The following is a 22,651-nucleotide window of genomic DNA, read 5'->3' as shown; positions in this document are numbered from 1 at the left end:
CACTTATTCATAAAATTATTTCAGCATTTTAAATATTCTCATATAAGTATAATTTTTGAACTCTCCTTTGAATTGTCGTAACATCTTAGTTGTTCCTTCATTAATTAATGAGTTAAAAAATATTTGAAGCATTTTCATTATGTATTTGTGTGAGAGCCATGATTATGCCTTCTTTAAAAAATATCTTTAAATATTTCTTTTTCTTTCTAATATTTAATACAAACTATAAAACGAAATACAGTAGAGAAAGGAGATGAATTTCTGAACATTTTCTTATTTTGAGACATCCTTTTTCTTCTTTCAGCATAAGAAGGAGTTTGCATCCAGTGTAGTATATTTGGATATTTTTAGTTTGAAAAACAAATCACAATTTTTTCTTAATTGGTTTATTGAATTTATTTACTGGTTTACTGAAGACTTTAGAGAGGACAAAAGAGATATATTTGTTAATTTTTTTAGAAGTATCCCACTGATTACTGCATAAATCATGTTTATAAATTAGATTATGTGGCATTCTAGTAAATATCAATGAAAATCAACTTTAACCCATAACTTTAATATTTTCATACAATCAAAAACTCGAGATATACTTTAGGCATAACATAAATTGTTATAATTGATCAGAATATCTTGAATATATTTTTTACAGATAACTAGTGACTTCTACTCGTAGATTAAAACCAAGAGAAAATTAAAAGTAAGTTCACATTCAAAAAATTTATAAGCAATAAATACAGAACAGCAATTACTAGTAATTCAATGTACATTGGATTACATTTAAACAAACACTACATTCCAGAATCAATATTTTATGAATAAATGCACTGGAAGTTAACTTTAGGAAAAAAAATGACAAATTAGAATTTAGAAAATTAAAATGTGACTTTCACAAGTAATCACAGTAAAATGGTAGATCTACATTTTAAAACTAGAAATTCCCCAAATCAGTTTTTTGATAACAAAGAAGTTTGCTTTTAAAAAGTGTCAGATTTACTTTGCTTTACAAGTATGACACAAAAATCTTAAGTAGCATTCAGCTTTTGAGGAATCTAACACTTAAAAATATTAATTCTAAAAATATATGGATAGATAACTAACAGTGATTAATCATGGAGGACTGGTATGCCTCAAGACTGTACAACAGATAAACCCTGGCTATACAAGAAATCTGATCTAGAATTAATATTATAAAAGCACAACAAAAATACTTGAAAATTATATGTTCATTTTAATATAATCTTTGATAATTCACCATTTTTACTGTCACTTCTACTGTCAAGATGGCTGAGACTTGACAGTTTAGCTAGAAGAAGACTGATGTATTTTAACAAGGTCTGCAAAGGATTTAAATATGTGTCTTTGAATAATAAATAAGTAATAACTGAGTTTATTAAAATGAATTTTATAACTTAGGCAGTTGAAGTTCCAGAACAGCCTGCGATCCTTTCTATGGCAGCTTATTATCATATTCATGTTTGAAACCAAACAGTACGTTTTCATGCATAAATTATAAATGTACTGACCAGACCATTAAATATGTTAATTCCTACGAATTTAGATAATTTTTCTTAACAATTTTAAATGAGTTCTGAACTCACCATCTATTGATAGCTTAAGAAACAACTTATGATGAGTAATTCATTAGTTTCATCTATTTTAAGCAGACTGACACTTAAAAAACATAGACACCTGACTTTCCAAAATGGACTTTTACTAATTGAAGTCATTCTTGTTCTTCAGAGATTTCAATGGAAAATAACATTAAAGGAACTGAATCCCATATAAATGTCACTTTAATTCATTAGCAAGGCTTTCTTCTACCTTTACTTAGTAAGGTCTGACTATAATTCAATAAGGTCTGACAATAATTCTTTCTCAATGATATATTCAAGTATTTCCCTGGTTTGTATTATATACAGTAGCTGTATTAAAATACAAAAGCATTGTATATAATACATATTGTATCCCTTTAGTTTTTTTTTCTTGAATAACCTGGGACATTTCCAAAGCTATATAAATTCATATAGTAAAAGTCAGTAAAGTAATATTTTAATGGGGTAAAATCTATAAAGTTGCAGATTGGTATTTATTACAGTAGTTGTTTAAAATTTCTGGATTAGAATGTGAGTTCATTGTCAAAATGAAAAAAAAAATGTCAAACACACCTATTAATTAGGTATGAGTCATCAAAACAAATGTATTCAATAATAGTGATCTTGTGTTTTTAAAATAAATATCTTCATCTTATTATAGATGCTTCTGTTCTCTTAGTTCTCAGACTTCTGATGCTGGCATCTGGTTGTCTATAAAATATTCACCAAATATAGAATTCCAGACTCTATTTCATTTTTTAAAAATAAGCCCAGATACAGTATCAGATATTCACATGCAAACGTTTTTGCTTTATATATTTGCTTTAAAAATTACCTAGGTTGTATATATTTCATTTAAGACTACAAAATAAAACAATGGAGTATTTACACACTCATTTTTCTCAATTTCTTTTTACAAAATTCCAAGAAAATAAGAAATCCTTCATTGATTTTCTTTATGCAAAATGATTGCTAATTTGTTTATACAGTAGAAATGGAACAGACAAAATTTCTATTTATAGGTACAGGGAAATGAATTCCCTCTCACTGTAAGACAGGAAGAAGCTGACAAGGTGTTTTTAGCTTCAACTAAGATGTTTCCCTAATGATATAGAAGTAGGATTGTGTATTATACATCCTGTTCATCAAGTTTCGACAATGGATATGCCACAAGGTATAACTGATGTGTCAGCAAATGAGTAGATGTAACAATAATACTCAGTTACTTTTCATAGCGAGAAGAAAGCCAAAAAGGATAATTAACTTCTGGTATTGTCGATTTGAAAGGGTAATTACAAAAAGAACTACAGCACTCTCTGGGTGAAAAATGTCAAATGCACCAAAGAAGATGGGATGAAGAGTTTTAAAACTAAAAACTAATTTCCCCTTTATGTCTATAGGTCTTAGCTAGGTCTCTTTGAGCAATAAAAGTAGAATCATGCCCAACATGTTTAGGAAATTTTGCAGTCATTTATCTGTGAATTCATGCAATGGTGTGCTGAAGCTGGCTTACACCAACCAGCTCAGAAAAGTTGATTGTGCTTTTCTCCAATTCCACATTTGGTGATGTCATGTTGGTAGCATCACATCAGGCATAGTGGGAATATTTACTGGCAAACATTACAAACCAGGATTTCTTTTTTCCCACATAGAGCTGGCTGTTATACTCTTATCAACACACTACTAATTTCATGTGAGGCTTTTCTTTATGAGTTTCAAAAATCATTTGATATTGAAGTCGTTCTGGCTATAGAGTCATGGATCCAAGTCCTTGAGTTAGGAGTGGCACAAAACAGTCAAGCAACAATCCTTCTATTTTCAATCATATATATTTTCTGGTTTTAGGATAACAGTTTCAATATCATGGATGCTTTTTCCATTTAAGTGTTCACTAGAATAGTCATGACTATAACCTGGACCATCACTGATTGTTGACACTGTGTAAGATGCACTACGAAGAGCTTCAGAGTTGGAAAAACTGTTTCCAAATTGGATTTTGTATTGATTCCAGTGTCTTCTCAGAATTGCTTGAACCTATCAATCAAAAAGAAACAGAAAAAGAGCAACCCATTAATTGAAATGAAGACACTGTTTTTGAAGCACTAAACAGGTCTTGGAGAAGAGCTTTTTAAAAAAAATGTGTTAATTCGTGAATAATACAGCTTCATTTTCTTACCTAATTTTAAAAATTAAGTGTACCATCTTTACATTAGGAAATATATTACAATTACATTGTACTTTACATTCCATTAATATTTTTCATGCCATGTTTTGTCTTCAAAGCTTTTATAATGCCTATGTATTTATTGTTGGCAAACAGGTAATCAGAAACCCCATTTATAAGACTTCATGTCCAGTATCTAGTTTATATTAATGTCTTTATTAAAAGAATAAGGAGACAATTCATAACAGCATAAAAGAAGTGAAGGATATACAAAAGAAAAGTTAGACTATGAAGAATACAAATCATCATCAGCAGCAGCAGCAGTGGCAGCAAACTTTATTTTTGAGTGATGCCCGTATGCCAGAAATTATGCTACATTCTTAAAAAAGTAGCATGATATTTGTCCTCAAGGAGTTTACTACATAGAGGAAAGAAAAGTGTTGAACAAATAAATATAAATGTGATGAATAGTATAAAAATATATTTAGGAATGTAACAACTCCACTTTTACATATTTGAATCCTCTTCTGCTGAATGAATTTGGAGTTTAATGACTTCCTTCCCCTATGTTCGAAGATAGAGATCAGGGGTAGGTGTTCCTATGCAGTAAAAATATTGCTCTTAATGGAATGTAAGGCACTGAAGTGTATGTATTTAAATATTCTCATTTGTGCCCATGTACTGACAGTTTTCTTCAGTGTCAGTCAATGTGCACAATGAGAATATTTAAACACATCTCTAGCTCAAGTACCTGGACTTTTCCAGGTCTGATGAGTGAGCACACTGGCTTGAAGCAGCTGCTTCTACATTATGAATGTGTTAGCCAAATCTCTGTGACCCAAAGTGCGTTTGCTTTAAATGGTCTTCCCCAAGCTCTATATTGCTCGTTGGCTCTTTCAGGACTTTTCTAAAGGGAATCTGAGTGTCTCACAGCGATTTTCTGGTAATTCCTGTGTAAGAATTACAATCATTACATACTTATGTAATAATTGTTTAACTTTCTAGTACTTGTACAGAATTTTTCAACTTTCTCTTCACTATATTCATGTATACAAATTAATATTAAATCTTTAAAAAGAGCTGACTTCTTTCTTGTTATTTCCTAGTCTAATCAGTTTTAAAAAAGCACACACACACACAAAACCTCAATTTCTCCAATTACATTCTTTGGAAAATAGGTCTGCAGCTTTACAGAATACTTCGAAGTTCCTGTTAAAGTATCTTATATTCTGTCGCTTAAAATAAACCCAAAGTTTTATTGTCTCATTTCATGTGGAAAAAAAGAAGGAGCAAAGATAAAGCCAACAATTTATTTAGGTAGAACTCAGCATGAGGTATTAAAATTACCATTTAGTTGCTCTCTACTGCATAGTTCAAAAATTATATAATTAAAATGAAATAACTTGATATTAAAAGTTATGATGAAGTTCAGTAACTTCAGGACTTTCAAGCTTAATTTAAAAAATACACGGTAACCATATTTGAAAAAAATAATTCATATTCATGTAAATATGGTTTGAAAATGAAAGCATTTATAAGGCAATAAAATTTATCTTGCTAAAGTTAAACTTTCCTCTCAATTTAGTAAATAAAATATCTAAATTAAGGTAATTTTTTTATGGTACTTTAGGTTCCGGGGTACATGTGCAGATCACGCAGGATTGAACTAGCATCTGCATATGTAACAACCTCAAGATCATGAGCAAACTACAAATTGAAGGGCTTCAGATTGCGAATTTTAAATAAATATTCAGAGATTCAAAGTAAAAATGCCCATTGATGAGAATTTTTATTACTAAATACTGGACTGGTTGAGTACATAAACAATATAGTTTCTGGCAGAGAGGAAGTAGAACATCTGATGAGAAATTTTCTGATCGTTATTTTTTGTTTCATAAATATCTCCTCATTTTATTACTAAATACTGGACTGGTTGAGTACATAAACAATATAGTTTCTGGCAGAGAGGAAGTAGAATATAGCTTTGTATAAAAATTCTATATAAAGGTTGAAAAAACGCTGACAGGAAGCCATATCTTAGCTATGAGTCTACTACTTAAAGTCTTAAAAAAGAAAGCTTAAATTCAATTTGGGAGGAAAATGGCTATTGAAATATATGAGTGTTTGCTCTTAAAATATCTACTTTGATTAAGGTCATCATTCTATTTCTTCTTTGCAACTAAATCATCAGAAAAACCATAAAAAACCAATTTCTTAAACTGTGGGGTTTTACTATAGTTAAAAATAAACGTAACTAAAGATCCACAGGCCTTGTAGTCCTATTTGTTTATGTTATTTGCTCTAAGGATGTTACATGTTTCTTCTGCTTCCTCTAATACAATATCACACCTGTTAAATAGGACATTAAAGTGACTACTCTTAATAAACTTTCAATGAGAAAATATTAATTGGGAAGAGAAACAAGCAAATTTCCATTGTAAGGGGAGATAGCTGAGTATTATTAAAGATATGAATATGCTTTTATTGGTTTATGATATAAGTAGTCAGGCAAATGTTTAGAATGTAACATTACAACTTTATATACCCATTAACACCAGATAAGGAACTAACTTTATATTCCTTAATGTGAATCAATTTAAAATATTTTACAGAGCTTTCATAAAAAGTCTACCTAGTTCTCATTAAATAATTTGGGTTTAATTGTTTACAGCAAATTTTTTTGTTCATCTTCTAGAGTATCTACCTTCAGGTGTTAAATATACTCTTCTGATGACTAGAGTCCTTAGTTTATGATCACAGTGTACACCTTTGTCTAAGGGCACTAGGGATTAAATGAAGGTAATCCAAGCACTTGTAAAGGCACATTCATTTAACTAGTGAGAAATGCTAATAGGAAGATGTTGGCTGAAAAGTACATAAAAGGTGGGAGAGAAAAAAAATACAAATTTTAAGCTAAAGGCAGGCACTTGACCTAATATGGATAACAAGGAAACTAAGCCTGAGCAAATGATTTTAAGAAGTACATGACATAGTTGGAACAAAATGAATTTGGCAATTGTTTCTTCATGTTATGAGAGTGGGAAAAAGAGACATTGAGACAAAAAGGGAGGGATTATAGTATTTCTTAAGATGAGAAATGAGTCATACTCAAACAGGGATTTTATCTCTAGAGATGAAGAAAAGGGATGAATATTAGAAATGTTGTGAGGAACCAAAGGATTTGGCAACTGCCTAGCTCAAAGATTTGTATTATTGTAATTTTCCAATGTCAAAATTTTCTCAATTTTAGGACATGGCAGACAATCAAGGTTCTGTGTCCCTTTTGTTTACTCAGAGTGTAACAGGAGTGTTAGGTATTACTTTAGATATTCCCTGGGCACTTTTTCTACACAAAAGGGCCAATTTGGGGATTTTGATCTAAAATGACTAATGTTTCTGTAATGTATTTTTAAAAATGAGTGATTTAATATATCAAATAATGAGTATACTGAGTATCTAATGAAGTGGAGCATGATACTAAAAACTTTGTCTTCCTTAGCTTGTATTTATCTTTCTGAGACCTATGTAGAGAATTTGCTTTTATTTCCCTTTAAGAAAGACAGACACAGGCTGGGCACAGTGGCTCATGCCTGTACTCCCAGCACTTTGGGAGGCTGCACTGGGTGGATCACCATTAAGAGATCAAGAGATCAAGCCCATCCTGGCCACCATGATGAAACCCTGACTCTACTACAAACAAGAATTAGCCATGTGTGGTGGCAAACACCTGTAGTCCCAGCTACTTGGGAGGCTGAGGCAGGAGAATCGTTTGAACCCGGGAGTCCGAGGTTGCAGTGAGCTGAGATTGCACCACTGCTCTTCAGCCTGGCGACATAGCCAGAATCCATCACAAACAAACAAAAAACAAAAAACAAAATCACAGACTCCCAGACTCCTGAAGGTTGTCATTTCCCGAAATATCACAGCCAAGATGAAAAGTAGCATCTTTGGTATTTAAATACCTCGCTGTGTTTATTCAACACTGCCTCCTATTACAAAATATTTTACTAGTGAGTATGTTTTGAATATTTAAAATTTACTTTATAGAGTTAAAATCTGTTTCTGTAGATACAGAGGTCTACCGTTCCTATTTCATGCATATTCTTTAGCATGTCATTCATATCACTCTCATCTATATTTAATTATTACATCTTACACAAGTAGCATTTAGGATGATCTAATTCAGGGTATATAAATTAAATTTATAGAGATATAGAATAAAATCTTTGAATGATTTATCAAACAAGTGATTTATCTATTTTTTGTAACAGCATTTTTTGTCTGTACTTCTCATTGATTTCAGAAAAAGTTGCTCTTGTCTTCTGTATAGCAGAATAATTATGGAAGTACCACTTAAAGGTATGAAATATAGTCTACAATGTATGAGAGTTCTGTACCTCATTATAAATAAATAAATATATAAAATAAATACTTATGTGTTGAACTTGAAATATATTTTAATTAAAAACTAAACATTGAATTTTATTATATGCCAAGAAGAAGAAGTAAAATATTACTCAAGCAAGAGTAAATAACATGTTACAATTTTTCATAATGTGTGCATGATTTGTAATGTTCATTTGTTTTATAGGAATGGTTGTCATAGGTTATACCAACTAGTCTCATGTGTTCCCCATCTGAAGGTTTATGATAAGTTTTAGTTAACAAGCATCTGTGCCTCACTCAGCTGCTGTCTGGAGTTCTAAACTTTGCTCAGTTTCACCAAAATCCTCCTACAGGTTAAACTATGTCCAGCAGATTAAAACATATAAGGAGCTAAGTCAGTAGAGTTCCAATTACTGAGTTGTAACACATTTGTATGCATAAGAAATATGTTACCAGTTTTCAAAACTCCTAAAACTTTCCAAGTAGGAAATGCATGAATAAAATCTAGAAGTATTGAAGAGTACATGGTCATGTTATAAATTAGAGCATTCTCTTCTAAATTTCCTAACCCACTGAATTTCTTCCCTTTATAACCAAGAGTTTAACTTTTTAAAATGCTTTGGTATTCACCATAAAATTGTTTCCGCAGGCTACATTGCAAGACAGGCAAAAAAGAGAAAGAGGGAAATGAGATGATCCTATTTCTTTTTTCCTATTAGAGTGTTCTATGAGCTTTGGGATTACCTAGCACTGTATCTGGGGAAAAGTTCAGACATAATAGGACTCAAAAAGTATCTCAAAAGACTAGTTGAATATCTTTTGAAATATTTTTAAGTGAAGCTGACTTTTCCCTACGTTTGAACTCCATTATGACCTGAGCTTTTGAGAAGGAGAGTTAAACCTATGAAAAGAGATGATATGGTTCTTTCCTGATGGAAATTTAAAATGGTTGTTCCTCGGGAATTTTTGATTTTTATCTTATTTAAACACATGTATAGATAGATAGTAAATATAAAATAATAGAAGGAATCAAATCAATTACCATACCTCTCCATTAAAGAAGCAGAAAATGGTGGAGACCAAAAGACCCTGTAAAAGACAAATAGAATGATCTGAATCCAAATGGAAAGATACATGTATTTGTAAACAAATAGCTGTACAAGTAGTCAGAAGTAAAACCAGAGCTTTATGTATATATAATACCAAACTTCTCAAGCTGCTTTCTTATCAAGAATGCCATACCTGGAAGTGCATATGGATGTGCATGATGTAGTCATATATCTCCTCTGCAATCTTTCCTTCAGGTCGCCATGGAAATAGCACAAATTCAATGCCAAGCAATGGCACTAAGATAAGAGTAGCTCTCACAGCTTTCATGTAGAGATTGGATTCCGCTTGGTGTGTAACTTTTAATTTGGTGATGAGAACACGTACAATATTTAACAAGAAGAAAAGATTCACCTAAAAAGAAAATAAAATGGCATCTGAAAATAATTTCATGTTTATTAAGAAATATTATTCAAGTATCTCCAATTGTATACATCTTAAAACATTTTTAATGTACAAGAATATTTTAAAGGGTATGATTGCCTAAGATATGAATTTATATTTCTGTAATTGTTATTTATCCATTTAACAAGTACATCAATTTTAATAAACAAGTTTTAGAAAAGTAAAATTAAATTATGATAGAATTATTGTAGAAAATATTCAGTTAAGGAATATTTCAGTGTTTTTCTCAGCTCATTTTTACATACAATAAAAAAATTATATGGCCTAAAAACTAAAGCTTTTGAACATTTTCATATCAAAGAAAATAAATATTTATAGAGAAATGCTAATTTTTAAACCATTACTTCTTAATCATATCCAAAGTATATACTTTCCAAATGTATATTATACCATAATAATCACTTTCATCTCTTAAACCAAAAACTTTCCTGTTTCTTTTTGTAACAATAGTATTTACAACACCTCTCCAAAATAATATGTAATCCTCTTTTACTTATGAGGGAACTGAGTTATACAATTGAAAAAGCTAATATTCAACTCATGTCAATGTAGAGCTAAAATAATTTGGCATTCTGTAAGTCATCCTGTTGATTACTATCTGTAATGACATATATTCACTATTTTTGTGCCTTAACAACTTTCCTGAAGACACAGTAGCTTCTTTGGATGGGAGACATAAACCTTTGACAATGTAATGTTACTTAGCAAACAGGGTCTTATGAAACATATTTATTTCTCTTTCTCTCTCTGAATACAAGTTTATCTTTTTCTTATTTTCACCCAAGTCAGAGTTTATTGCTTTCTTATTTTCACCCAAGTCAATATCTTTTACTTTAGTCCATTTTTTTATGCCCATTCCTTATGCCCTCCATAGAGTAATGAATATTAATTCCAGAAGCACTCCATAGGGGCTAATTGCTATTCTCTTTTCTTTTTCCTCACTTAGTTCTGGCATCTGCTCTTTGTGTAATAATCTTACATTTTCAAACTATTAACCAAATATCATTTATATCCATTTATTATTTCCCATTTATTATAGAAAAGAAATAACAAATTGCATCTATTTGCAAAGTTGACACGTCATAAAAATAACTGGGCATAAAAATATTCTACCACTATTTTTAGAAAAGTTAGTGGAACATATGCTTCAAAAATATACAGCTCACTATATTCCTAATGGAAACATATCTATAAAAAGCAATGTTTGCAGACACAGAAATGTGATGAAGACAGAAGCAGAATAAGCCATTTCAACAGGTGTGAGAATGAAACATGATGAATCAACATGTCAGCTGTGATTCCACTCATCATAATATATTCCCTTCCTAACCATCTATTGCTTTTTTTTTAAAAGATGATAATGCTCTTTTATCTGCTTAATATAGAATATTTTGTAATCTTAATATATTAATAATGAACTATAAAAACCACAGTAGAAATGTAGCAATTTAGATCCTGATTATATGAAAATATTTAAATGCAAAGTGCTTCTTCAAACGGCAAGTCTGATTTAAAATGCAAAATTAGAAACTAGAATTGACAATGGAATTAATTATTCTATTAGCTATTTTATAAATAATTGTATTAGAATGAATCGGATGCTATTTTCTGTGCTATTTTTTAACAAAACATAGTTTTTGAGAATTATAATTCTCATCCTACTTCATTTTCTGTAAATACTTCCATTTACTTTAAACAAAAATAGAAAAAGAATTTTAAATTTTAGAAGAACTATGTCTGAATTTCACTCACCCTAGAGCAAAACTAGTTCAGTAGAAGAGAAGAAACCTTAAACTGGTGCACTCATAAAGTTCACATAGTTAGTAGCACATCATGCTATTTTCATACCGCAATACCAAGCTGGGGTCATGACAGAAAGCAGGGTAAGTCTCCACAGTGACTGTAGGAGAGTTTCTGGAAGTCGTTCCCAAACAATCACCTAACTATGCACTCAGGTCACCTAAATATCTGTCACTGAAACCAAATTAAATGTATCATCTCTCAACTTCCCCTAAGTAGGATCTTGAAAATGCTGTAGTCACTCCAATACCACCCTGCTGACATAAAAATGTAACAGAGGAAGTTTGAGTGGAATGACATGTGGTTAAAATATCTTATTTATAAAAGTTGTACAAAAACATATGATGACAATGAGAACAATTACTAAGGCTCCCCCCCAGGAGCTTAGAATTGGCCAGGACCAAGGAGGAGCTCTGGAACTTAAACAAGGACAGAATAATTTATCCTGGTAGAAAAATAGGTTTCTAATCTTGTTTTAGGCCAATAAGATAGGAAAGTTTAAGGTAACCAAGGCGAATTTTTACTTATTTTCTACTGACCAGCTTGATGGGCTATATTCCTATATTTCATCCTTACTGCATCATTTACTCTTCTTCCTCAAAGTTGACATGAACAGACTTTTCCAAGGATTGTGTAGATACTGCTATATTTCGCGTTTGCTAGGTGCTTTTACTTCCTGAATCTCACTGATTTAAAAGTTTAAATCATTTATCCCTCTGTGCAGCCAGATCTTTTGTAATAAAATATTGACTTGTGTTTGTTCTGGAATCTCCTGGGTAGCCCAAACAATACATCATAATTTCTTTGAGCTCTCCTCAGAATAGAAGCATGTTATCATGCAGAAATTGCAAGTGAAGAAACTTTGAAGGTCTCTTTTTTTCAAGAATTTATAATATTCTATGTACTAACTGTGCTAAATCACTTAGCACAAAATATCTCATCTAATCCATATAATACTCTGTGAGTTATATATTCTTATTTCATCATTACACATGAGAAAACAAAGACACAGAGAGGTTAAAAACAAAACAAAACAGAAAACTTGCCCTGAGATGATACACAGGCAGCTGTGGTAGGGCTACAATTCAGTGCTGTTTTGAGCACAGAATGCAACGCCAAGCAGCCTCAGGGTAAAACTTAAACATAGTGTGTCACTCATGTTCTTAGAATGTAGGAGATGGAAGGGAAAGAAGTGCCTCTGCCTTTGAAAGTTTCACTATAATCTACATTAAGGTATATCAAAAATTTTTATAAAAGTCATCATAAATTCTGTGAGAATGACTTAACAGAGATACATTTTGAGAATGGTTTGAACAGCATTCCAACACAACCATATACTAAACTGCAACTACCAAAAATAGTTAAATAATACGATATCTGTATTAAAAAAGAAAAAGAGTCTGAAAATAAAAGTGAGAAAACTTTGAATTTTACATGAGAAATCTCTCTCTCTCTTTCTCTCTCTCTCTCTCACATACACACACAGAGAGAGACAGAGAGAGAGAGAGAGAGAGAGAGAATTTAATACCATCTGTAGATAAAGGGTGTTCAAAAGGAAGAGAGGAAGTCAAATTGTCTCTGTTTGCAAATGACATGATTGTATATTTAGAAAGCCCTACTGTCTCAGCCCAAAATCTTAAGCTGATAAGCAACTTCAGCAAAGTCTCAGGATACAAAATCAATGTGCAAAAAATCACAAGCATTCCTATACCCCAATAATAGACAAACAGCCAAATCATGAGTGAACTTCCATTCACAATTGCTACAAAGTGAATAAAATATCTAGGAATACAACTTACCAGGGATGTGAAGGACCTCTTCAAGGAGAACTACAAACCACTGCTCAAACAAATAATAGACAATACAAACAAATGGAAAAAACATTCCATTCTCATGGATAGGAAGAATCAATATCATGAAAATGGCCATACTGCCCAAAGTAATGTATAGATTCAATGCTATTCCCATCAAGATACCATTGACTTTCTTCACAGAATTAGAAAAACTACTTTAAATTTCATATGGAGCCAAAAAGAGTCTTTGTAGCCAAGACAATCCTAAGCAAAAAGAATAAAAGATGGAAGCATCACACTATCTGACTTCAAACTATACTACAAGGCTACAGTAACCAAATCAGCATGGTACTGGTACCAAAACCAGATACATAGACCAATGGAACAGAACAGAGGCCTCAGAAATAACACCACACATCTACAACCACTTGATCTTTGACAAACCTGACAAAAACAAGAAATGGGGAAAGGATTCCCTATTGAATAAATGGTGTTGAGAAAACTGGCTAGCCATATGCAGAAAACTGAAACTAGACACCTTCCTTACACCTTATGTAAAAATTAACTCAAGATTATTCTTATAGATTTAAACATAAGACCTAAAACCATAACAATCCTAGACAAAAGCCTAGGCAATACTATTAAGGACATAGGCATGGCAAAGACTTCATGACTAATACACTGAAAGCAATGGCAACAAAAACCAAAATTAACAAATGGGTTCTAATTAAACTAAAGAGCTTCTGCACAGCAAAAGAAACTATCATCAGAGTGACGAGGCAACCTGCAGAATGGAAGAAAATTTTTGCAATCTATCCATCTGACAAAGGGCTAATATCCAGAATCTACGAGGAACTTAAACAAATATCCAAGAAAAAAAAACTCATCAAAATGTGGGCAAAGGATATGAACAGACACTTCTGAAAGGAAGACATTTATGCTGCCAAAAACACACACACAAAAAAGCTCATCATAGCTGGTTGTAAGAGAAATGCAAATCAAAACCACAATGAGATAACCATCTCATGCCAGTTAGAATGGCAATCATGAAAATGTCAGAAAAACAACAGATGCTGGAGAGGATGTGGAGAAATAGGAACGCTTATACACTGTTGGTGGGAGTGTAAATTAGTTCAACCATTTCGGAAGACAGTGTAGTGATTCCTCAAGGATCTAGAACCAGAAATAGAAAAACTACTTTAAATTTCATTTGGCCCAGCAATCCCATTTTTGGGCATATACCCAAAGGATTATAAATCATTCTGCTATAAAGACACATCCACATGTATGGTTATTACAACACAATTCACAATAGCAAAGACTTGGAACCAACCCAAATGCCCATCAATGATAGACTGGATAAAGCAAATGTGGCACATATACACCATGAAATACTATGCAGCCATAAAAAGGATGACTTCATGTCCTTTGCAGGGGCATGGATGAAGCTGGAAACCATCATTCTCAGCAAACTAACACAGGAACAGAAAACCAAACACTACATGTTCTCATTCATAAGTGGGGGCTGAACAATGAGAACACATGGAAACAGGGAGGGAAAGGTCACACACCAGGGCCTGTTGGGGGTTGGGGGAGAGGGAAGGGATAACGTTAGAAGAAATTCCTAACGCTTATGGGGCTTAAAACCCAGATAACAGGTTGATGGGTGCAGCAAACCACCATGGCATATGTATACCTATGTAACATACCTGCACATTCTGCACATTTTCTCCAGAATTTAAAGTATAATAACAAAAAATTAATAGCAGCTGTAACTAAAATATGATTTCCGAGAACTGTAATTGCATTATGATCTCTAATACTCTCTTAGACAAAGCATGCTAGTTTGCTAGTTTGTATTAATTTACTTTCTCATTCAAATAATGTAATACACCTGTAATCCCCAGCACTTTTGGAAAACAAGGCAGATAGATCACTTAAGCCCAAGAATTCAAGATCAGCATACACAACATAGTAAGACCCTGTTTGCATAAAAAGTTTTTAAAAAATTCGTCAAGCATGGTAATGTATATCTATAGTCTGAGCTTCTCAGGAGCCTGAGTTGGGAGGATCCCTCAAACCCAGGAGCTGTGGGCTGCAGTGAGCTATGATTATTCTACTTCACTCCAGTCTGGGTAACAGAGCAAGACCTTGTCTCAATTAAAATAATAATAATAATAGCATAATAAAAGCATCTAACCTGACTTCTGTTTTTCTGCAACAACACTCAAATGTCTAATTGGTGCACTCACATTAAGTGATAATAATTATAAAGTAAAATTTACATAAGTATTTTGGTTTTTCTTGTTTGCTACCTCACCCCCTCCTTGCTAGATTCATCCTCTCTTCCTCTCTGTACCACAGGAGGCTGATGTCTATGGACAGTATCACCCAGACTTCCTTGCTCTGTGACATCTGCTGCATCTGGCTAATGGGAAAAACCAAAAGATAAGAGTGTGGGAATAAAGATAAATTTGATTATTTGTTTCTGCTGCTTCTTTTCTGCCAGGCTGTGGTTTTGCTAGTGGTTGTTTTTCTCTACTCAAGATCAAATCTCTTACTGGGTGACTCCTCCCAGTGCTCAACCCACTGCACTAACACTCCTCTCTTTGGGTCTAGCTGTGATAACAGCATCCCACTGTTGGTCCCTAATGGCTCACCATCCCTTACTAATTAGTTCCTTTGCCTTTCCTGCCCGTATATCAAACATGATACCTTCACTAAACTCTATTCATTTAAGCATTATGAGCACGCATGTCTGTCAGTGTCCACTGGAATCCTGAAGGATACGATAGGCCAGATGATCCAGAAATAAAGTTGAAATGTGAGCAATGATAAGGAAAGGAGAATTTACTACATACCAGTAAAGCAGCACAAATTGGACCATGGATAATGTAGAGGAGATGGGTATCAGAACTGATCCAGCAACTAGAGAAAACATAAAGAAATTATGTTAAAATATTTTATTTTGCTTTGTTCCAGTAGAAATAATAAAAAGAGATTTTCTTACTTGTCATTGTAATATAAGCTTCTAGCAATGGCATGTATACAAGCCGGAATCAGTGGAAATCCTGTAATACCAAAGAAAAAGAAAATAAATAGGATTTTTTTCTACAGAAGGTATTTCTAAAATATGTAATGAAATAGAAAAATTCAAAGATATTCCAGGAGCAAACAAAATACCCACTATTTATTTGTTGAGTAAACATTATTTGTATAGTCAACAATACACATTATAAAGTATTAGGTATTTACATTTTTATGTTTGTGTGTATATATGTGTGTTTTATTCTAATATAAGTTATAAGTCATTTTAAATCAGTGGACTTCAGAGCTTAAGTCTAAAGATGTATTTCCTAAGCCCCAAGGATTAGAGGAAATTCAGCATTCATGTACTTTCTGTGAGATGGAATGGCAAATGTTTGGCACATTATCAGATGTGGAAAAAAGTTGAGAATCACAAGAACTTCCACTATCAGAGAGATTACTCCTAGAAATCTATTATTTGAAGAACAGAAGAAGAAAAACAGAGATTATTTTATGTACCAAAAATTGGGCATGCTTGGCACGTTCACAAGAGCTAAATTAGCTCTTCTGAATATAAAATTAGGCAATATTTTATAAAGGTAATCAGAATACACTAAAATCGTGTGTGTGTGTGTATACACACACACATATATATATATATCTGTATATCTATTTCTCTTTAGATATACATGATAGCTTAGATAGATAAATGGTAGGTAGAGAGAAAGAGAGAGAGATAGGATAGGTAATAGATGATAATAGGTAAGTACACTTCAGTTTTGTTTCTAGAAAATAGTCCTGTTAAGTTAATTTCTGCACTTCATATTTTGTATTATTCCAGTTATTTTTAGTATGCCAGAAGTATATCACTGTTTACTTTGTGAAAAATACCAAACCAGGAGATTGTATGGAAAAAAATAAACCTTTTGTTTGCCTTTATGCAATTACGAATTCCTCTACTCTTATCATAAAATGAGAATTTTTTAAAACAAATAGTTTTAGAATGAAACTTCAAAGATGTTTAAATGCAATGCTTTAATTGTACACATGGCAAATATGAATATTCAGAACAGTACAAAGACTAAATACATAATTTATGATTCTACTTCTATTGTTTTAGTCACTACATATTCAGCAGAGATACACTATTCATTGGCATATTCAATAGAAAAACAGACACTATTATATGTTGACTTGTGACTACTGAAAACAATGGATGAGTCAGTGATAGTTTGCTTAAAATGTTACAATTTACAAAAATAGGGAAAAATTAATCACCTGATATTCTTTAAAAATGATTGCTCATTGGTATATTTGTATTACAAAGGAACCTGCACCCTCCTAAAGCTTTTTTAATCCATTGAATCAGCAGGTATATATAATGGCACTTACCCCACCCAAGAAAATAATACCACATCAAGTGTTGCTTCTCTGCAAACACGGCCACCACGATGAGAGTATGTAGGTAAATGCCTTCACAGAGCATCCAAAAGTAATTACAGCCCATCAAGTAAAGATGAATGAACTGGGACACCTTGCAACTAACCTATGAGAAAACAAAACAAAACAATATTTACTTGTTTATGAATTCACATGTAAAACAAGAGTCTAGTTTAGCTCAGGAAACATGGAACTTTCTCTCCTCTACACAAAGTCCTGTATGTTAATGATTAGGATTTGTGGAATGCCAGTCTTCATACTCATCTAATGATGCCTTTAAAGTTTATAGCCACAGACTCCAAATGTTTATAATGGTATATTTTCCAGAAAAAATGTATAAATTCTAAATTTACTTTATTTAGTGAATATGTATTTTCTGAACGTGTTTTTGTTATGTAATTATAATCCTAAAAGTTTCATACATAAATAACTTTACACTTATTTACACTGACATTATCATGAATCCCTTGACTGTTGCATTCTGTTGGAAGTAATAGTAATTTTAAAACTAATTTATTAAAAGTGTCCAAATACTTGAAAAGTTTTGCATATTACATGCTACCCATTCAAATGCTTATTAAATAATAATCTAATACGTCCATAGGTTATCCTGTCCAAATATGGGGTTTGAGGGCTTTTGTGTAAGTAAAAACAGGACAAAATTATGGTTTCCCTTCCTCTTTTCCTGAGGTCCCCACTTTTGCTTCTCTACTTTGAAAGAGGCAGGAAGAGACACATTCAAATTGGAGTTAAAAAAAACCCCCCCACACACACAAAGGAGTAAGAGAGCGAGTTTACTTGCTTGAAGAGGAGAAAACAGAAATACATGGCCCGTTACTCCTATTGGCTCCAGTTTCTAGTCTGTTAATGAATTAATGTTTAACAGCAATTATCATTATTTTAGAAATAGTTTTTTTAACCAAAAATAAAATTGAAAAGAAAATGCACTGATTGTTAATATTGGGTTATCACAGAATGGTAATAATGGCATTTGCGTAGGAGCTGGCCTAAAAATATTTTTGCATACATTGTTTTATTTAATTTTCTCAATAGTCCTATGAGGTGTACATTCTCATTAGCCATATATTTTATAGATAAAAAACTTAGAGCCAGAGAATTTAAATGATTTTCTCACGTTTATACATCAATCAAATCTACAACCTGAACATAATCTTATAATTTCAATTTTGTTTTCATTATACACAATGCCTCTGAACTAAAGGATATTTGTAAAACCTATTTATTCATTAAATATATCTGTAGTATATATAACATTTAATTTTATATAATGTACCTTATTTGAATAAGTAAATTTTAAACTGTGTTTTAAAAATGTGGCCTGTAAGGCGACAATTTATAAATGTTTATTGAAACTGAACATTGTAGTTCTTTTGAAAATGTTATGCTATAAAGTTTAAGCTTATGTAGGATATGTACAATTCATTTTTTATGGGTTTATTGACTTTTTAAAGTCAGCCTGATGCCAAAAATGCAATTTATTTAAATTTTCCATATGCATTTACCATTTATCTAACTACACAGAGTTCATTGCTTTAAGTTTTTCATATGGATTGAATAAATATTATGTAACAATAAACTGTTATGTCCCATAGCAGCAGGACTCTACAGCTATCAAATGAAGTGAAGATATATGCACATGTATTATTTATACATGTATTATTTATCATTTAATTGAATCAAAGAAATACATTACACTTTTTGATGTTCACTCTTTATATCTTGAGGAATATTGAGAATATTCTAGGGGACTACTCTGTAGAGTATATGTAGCTATATTCCAATCTAGAAAGGTAAATACTTCCCAATATTCCCCAAGACATAAAGACTTGAAAATATACATAAGTGTCAGACTTGAAAATATACATATGTGTACTTAATTATACACATCATGCATATGTCAACCATGTTCCCCCTTTCCCATTAGGCCCTGGAACCAAGGGCACAATCTTGTTTTACTTACAGGATTTGTGGCTACCAAGGCCTGGTTGTTGGCCACTGCAGTGAGGTGAATGATTGTTACAACAGAGTTACAAACAAACGAGAAGAACAGATTTTTGTGTAAGGTAATCCTTTGGCAACTTAGGCTCCTAGAAAGCAAGAAAAACAAGGGGCATGTTGACATAATGAAATTTTTATATTAATCATTATTCAAACAAGATACATTCCCAACTCACAGTAGCTGCTCCACTTTTGAAAGAATTTTTTTCTCCCTAAGATTCATTTATTATGAAACCTTAATTAGGGAAAACATGTAACTACTTAAACCTAGAGAGAAATGAGTTGCTTCAGTAGAAGTAGATATACAAAGGGATAGAAAATTTGCTTGTACAAGACCTCTACATGACTTTCTGTCTTAATTTCTGAACACAATGAATACTTTAATTCATTTTGCAAACATTGAGATTTAGTAAAGTTAGATAAATGATCAAAACTTAGGCAGCTAATTAATTTGAACACTGTATGTGCTGTCAGATTCTCATGTGCATAATTCTTTTTTCATTACACCATATATATTATTCTGTTTACATATAACTATGTGTTTTGTTGTGATAGCAGTGATATACAGACTAACCTGCAATAAAATAACAATGTATTCAGAATAAATGAATTGATAAAAATATAAACTTAGCAACCAATGAGATTTTCTCAACTTTACTGAATTTTTGAAATTGGTGCAGCCATATATAAGGTAAAAATAGGACCACATTTTACTAGAGTTCCCCTTATATAAAACAAAAGAGTTTACTGTGTAGTTTGCATAGAAGTAGACTTTAAGAAAAAACATCAGTAATGATAAGTGGTGTCACTCTTAGATTGAATCCATCTTGACTCTAAGAAGATCGTCCACATATGACTACCTGTACTACCTCCTTCATAAAACATTTACTCAAAGGCTTATTATGCATAAAGTTTTAAAATAATAGCATGGGATACATTTGAACCTGAATACTTAATGTCAAATATGAACTCATATGAAGGAAGACCTGAGGAATTATTTCATTATGGGCATAAAATTTTGTGATGTGTGTTTTTAAAAAAATATGTAATTAATATGGTCAACATACATAATCCACCAAATATAATGCAAAGCCTTCTATTTTGGAAACTTTGAGGAGATTTTTACCCAATTTTATCACTGCATTTCTTTATCTTAAATAGACTGTGTGCCCAGGATACTAGAATTAGGATGGGGTGCCAAGGTTTTCCATATTTTAAAAAATGCAGTTTAGAGTATATTGCCTCTGAAATTGCCTTTCTTCCAACTGTAGGTCTGTGATTCTATATATAGCTCTAGTAAAGAGTCTGGAGGGATATTTAATCCAAATCAATATTTATAAATTGTCAATGTATGCCTTCTACAAGTCTTCTATGAAAGGATTCATGGGCACGATGGCTCTTGGAATGACTGCTGAATGTGTGTGACAGTCATATAACAATAAATATGTGAAATCCAGCTGGAATCCATCAAAATAGAAACAACTGGGACCAGCTAGTATTTTCATATTAAATAGTAGCTTACTTTGGCTTGACTTTTTATAGTTTATAGGAATAGTAAGGCAGGCAGTAATCAAACCTTATCTATAAATTATTGATAACATTCTATAGATTTTGAATGTTTTGAACAAAGGAATGGAATGATTTCTGCTATTACTTAGGGAAATTCAACACTGGAAGAAGGACCATCCTACTTTCGATAAAATGCCACAGCAGTGACATATTACTTTCTGTTCATTGATCTTGAAGAGTATTAATGAATATCAGAAAAAGTCTAATAAGCAATGTTCTTTTCAAATGAGTTATATTATGTGTGGTTTATTTCTGTAATTAATCACTGTTCCATGATGGAAGTTATGAACATATAAAATTTGTCCACATGGTCTTATTTTTCTATTATTATTGTTATTATTTTGAGACGGAATCTTGCTTGTTGCCTAGGCTGGAGTCCAGTGGCATGATCTCGGCTCACTGCCACCTCTGCCTCCCTGGTTCAAGTAATTTTCCTGCCTCAGCCTCTTGAGTAGTGGGATTACAGGTATGCACCACCACGCCCAGCTAATTTTTGTATTTTTAATAGAAACAGGGTTTTACCATGTTGGCCAGGCATCTCGAACTCCTAACCTCGTGATCTGCCCATCTCGACTTCACAAAGTACTGGGATTACAGGCATGAGCCACAGCGCCCGGCCCACATGGTCTTACTTTAAAATGCCTGCTTTGAGCTTACCCTATGCCTATTGAGTGCCAAGCATTGTTTAGGGAGGAACTGCTTATCCATGCAAATACACATGTTTTTAGTATTACAATATAAGTAACTCAGCTACCATCACGGGGAATAAAAATAAAGCATTTGTCTTAACTGGGCAATTTTATCATTTTCTGCTGAACACACGTATATCTAAGTCCATTGTCTAAGACATATATATAAACAACAGAATTTCATAGTTTTCAAACTATGATGAAAAGATTGAGAAGGTTTGTTTAGACAACAAATAAGATATAGTTGTAAGAAGTAAGTTGGAACAAATGAAAACAAACATTAAAGAAGACTTTCAAAAACAGAACTAGTTGGCCATAGAAAAAGAATGAATTTCTGTCATTCACTACAATATTGATGTAACTAGAGGACGCTATGTTAAATGAAATAAGCCAGGAACAGAAAGAAAGACTGCATGATCTCACTTATTTGTGAAAGCTTAAAAAAAATTGATTGCATGAAGAAGAAAGTAGAACTAGATGCTTAAAGGGTAAGGGGAAGGTGGAGAAAAGGAGAAATTTATTAAATGATACAAAATTACAGCTAGATAAGAGGAATACATTCTAGAGTTCTGTATCACTGTAGGATGAATATAGTTAAAAATGTTATGCAGTTTCAAATTGCTAGAAGGATTTAAATATTGCATGATAAAAAAAATTGGA

General features: G+C 32.2%; 1 protein-coding gene across 1 annotated transcript in view; it reads right to left on the bottom strand.

The window, feature by feature from the left end:
• Nucleotides 1-370: 370 nt before the first annotated feature.
• CALCRL (calcitonin receptor like receptor) overlaps nt 371-22,651 on the bottom strand; it is a 101,846-nt gene continuing 79,565 nt past the window's right edge. Inside the window, exons 10-16 of the mRNA XM_003733201.6 lie at nt 19,696-19,822; nt 17,667-17,820; nt 16,258-16,318; nt 16,109-16,175; nt 9,385-9,603; nt 9,190-9,231; nt 371-3,626 (exon numbers count right to left, since the gene is read on the bottom strand). Coding sequence (XP_003733249.2) covers nt 3,411-3,626; nt 9,190-9,231; nt 9,385-9,603; nt 16,109-16,175; nt 16,258-16,318; nt 17,667-17,820; nt 19,696-19,822 — 886 coding nt within the window. The 3' untranslated portion in view covers nt 371-3,410. The remainder of the gene's footprint in view (nt 3,627-9,189; nt 9,232-9,384; nt 9,604-16,108; nt 16,176-16,257; nt 16,319-17,666; nt 17,821-19,695; nt 19,823-22,651) is intronic.

This window comes from Callithrix jacchus, chromosome 6, assembly GCF_049354715.1.
Source record: "Callithrix jacchus isolate 240 chromosome 6, calJac240_pri, whole genome shotgun sequence".
Classification (NCBI taxonomy): domain Eukaryota; kingdom Metazoa; phylum Chordata; class Mammalia; order Primates; family Cebidae; genus Callithrix; species Callithrix jacchus.
The sequence above is the reverse complement of the archived record's forward strand: the minus strand, read 5'-3'. Positions and strand labels throughout refer to the sequence as shown.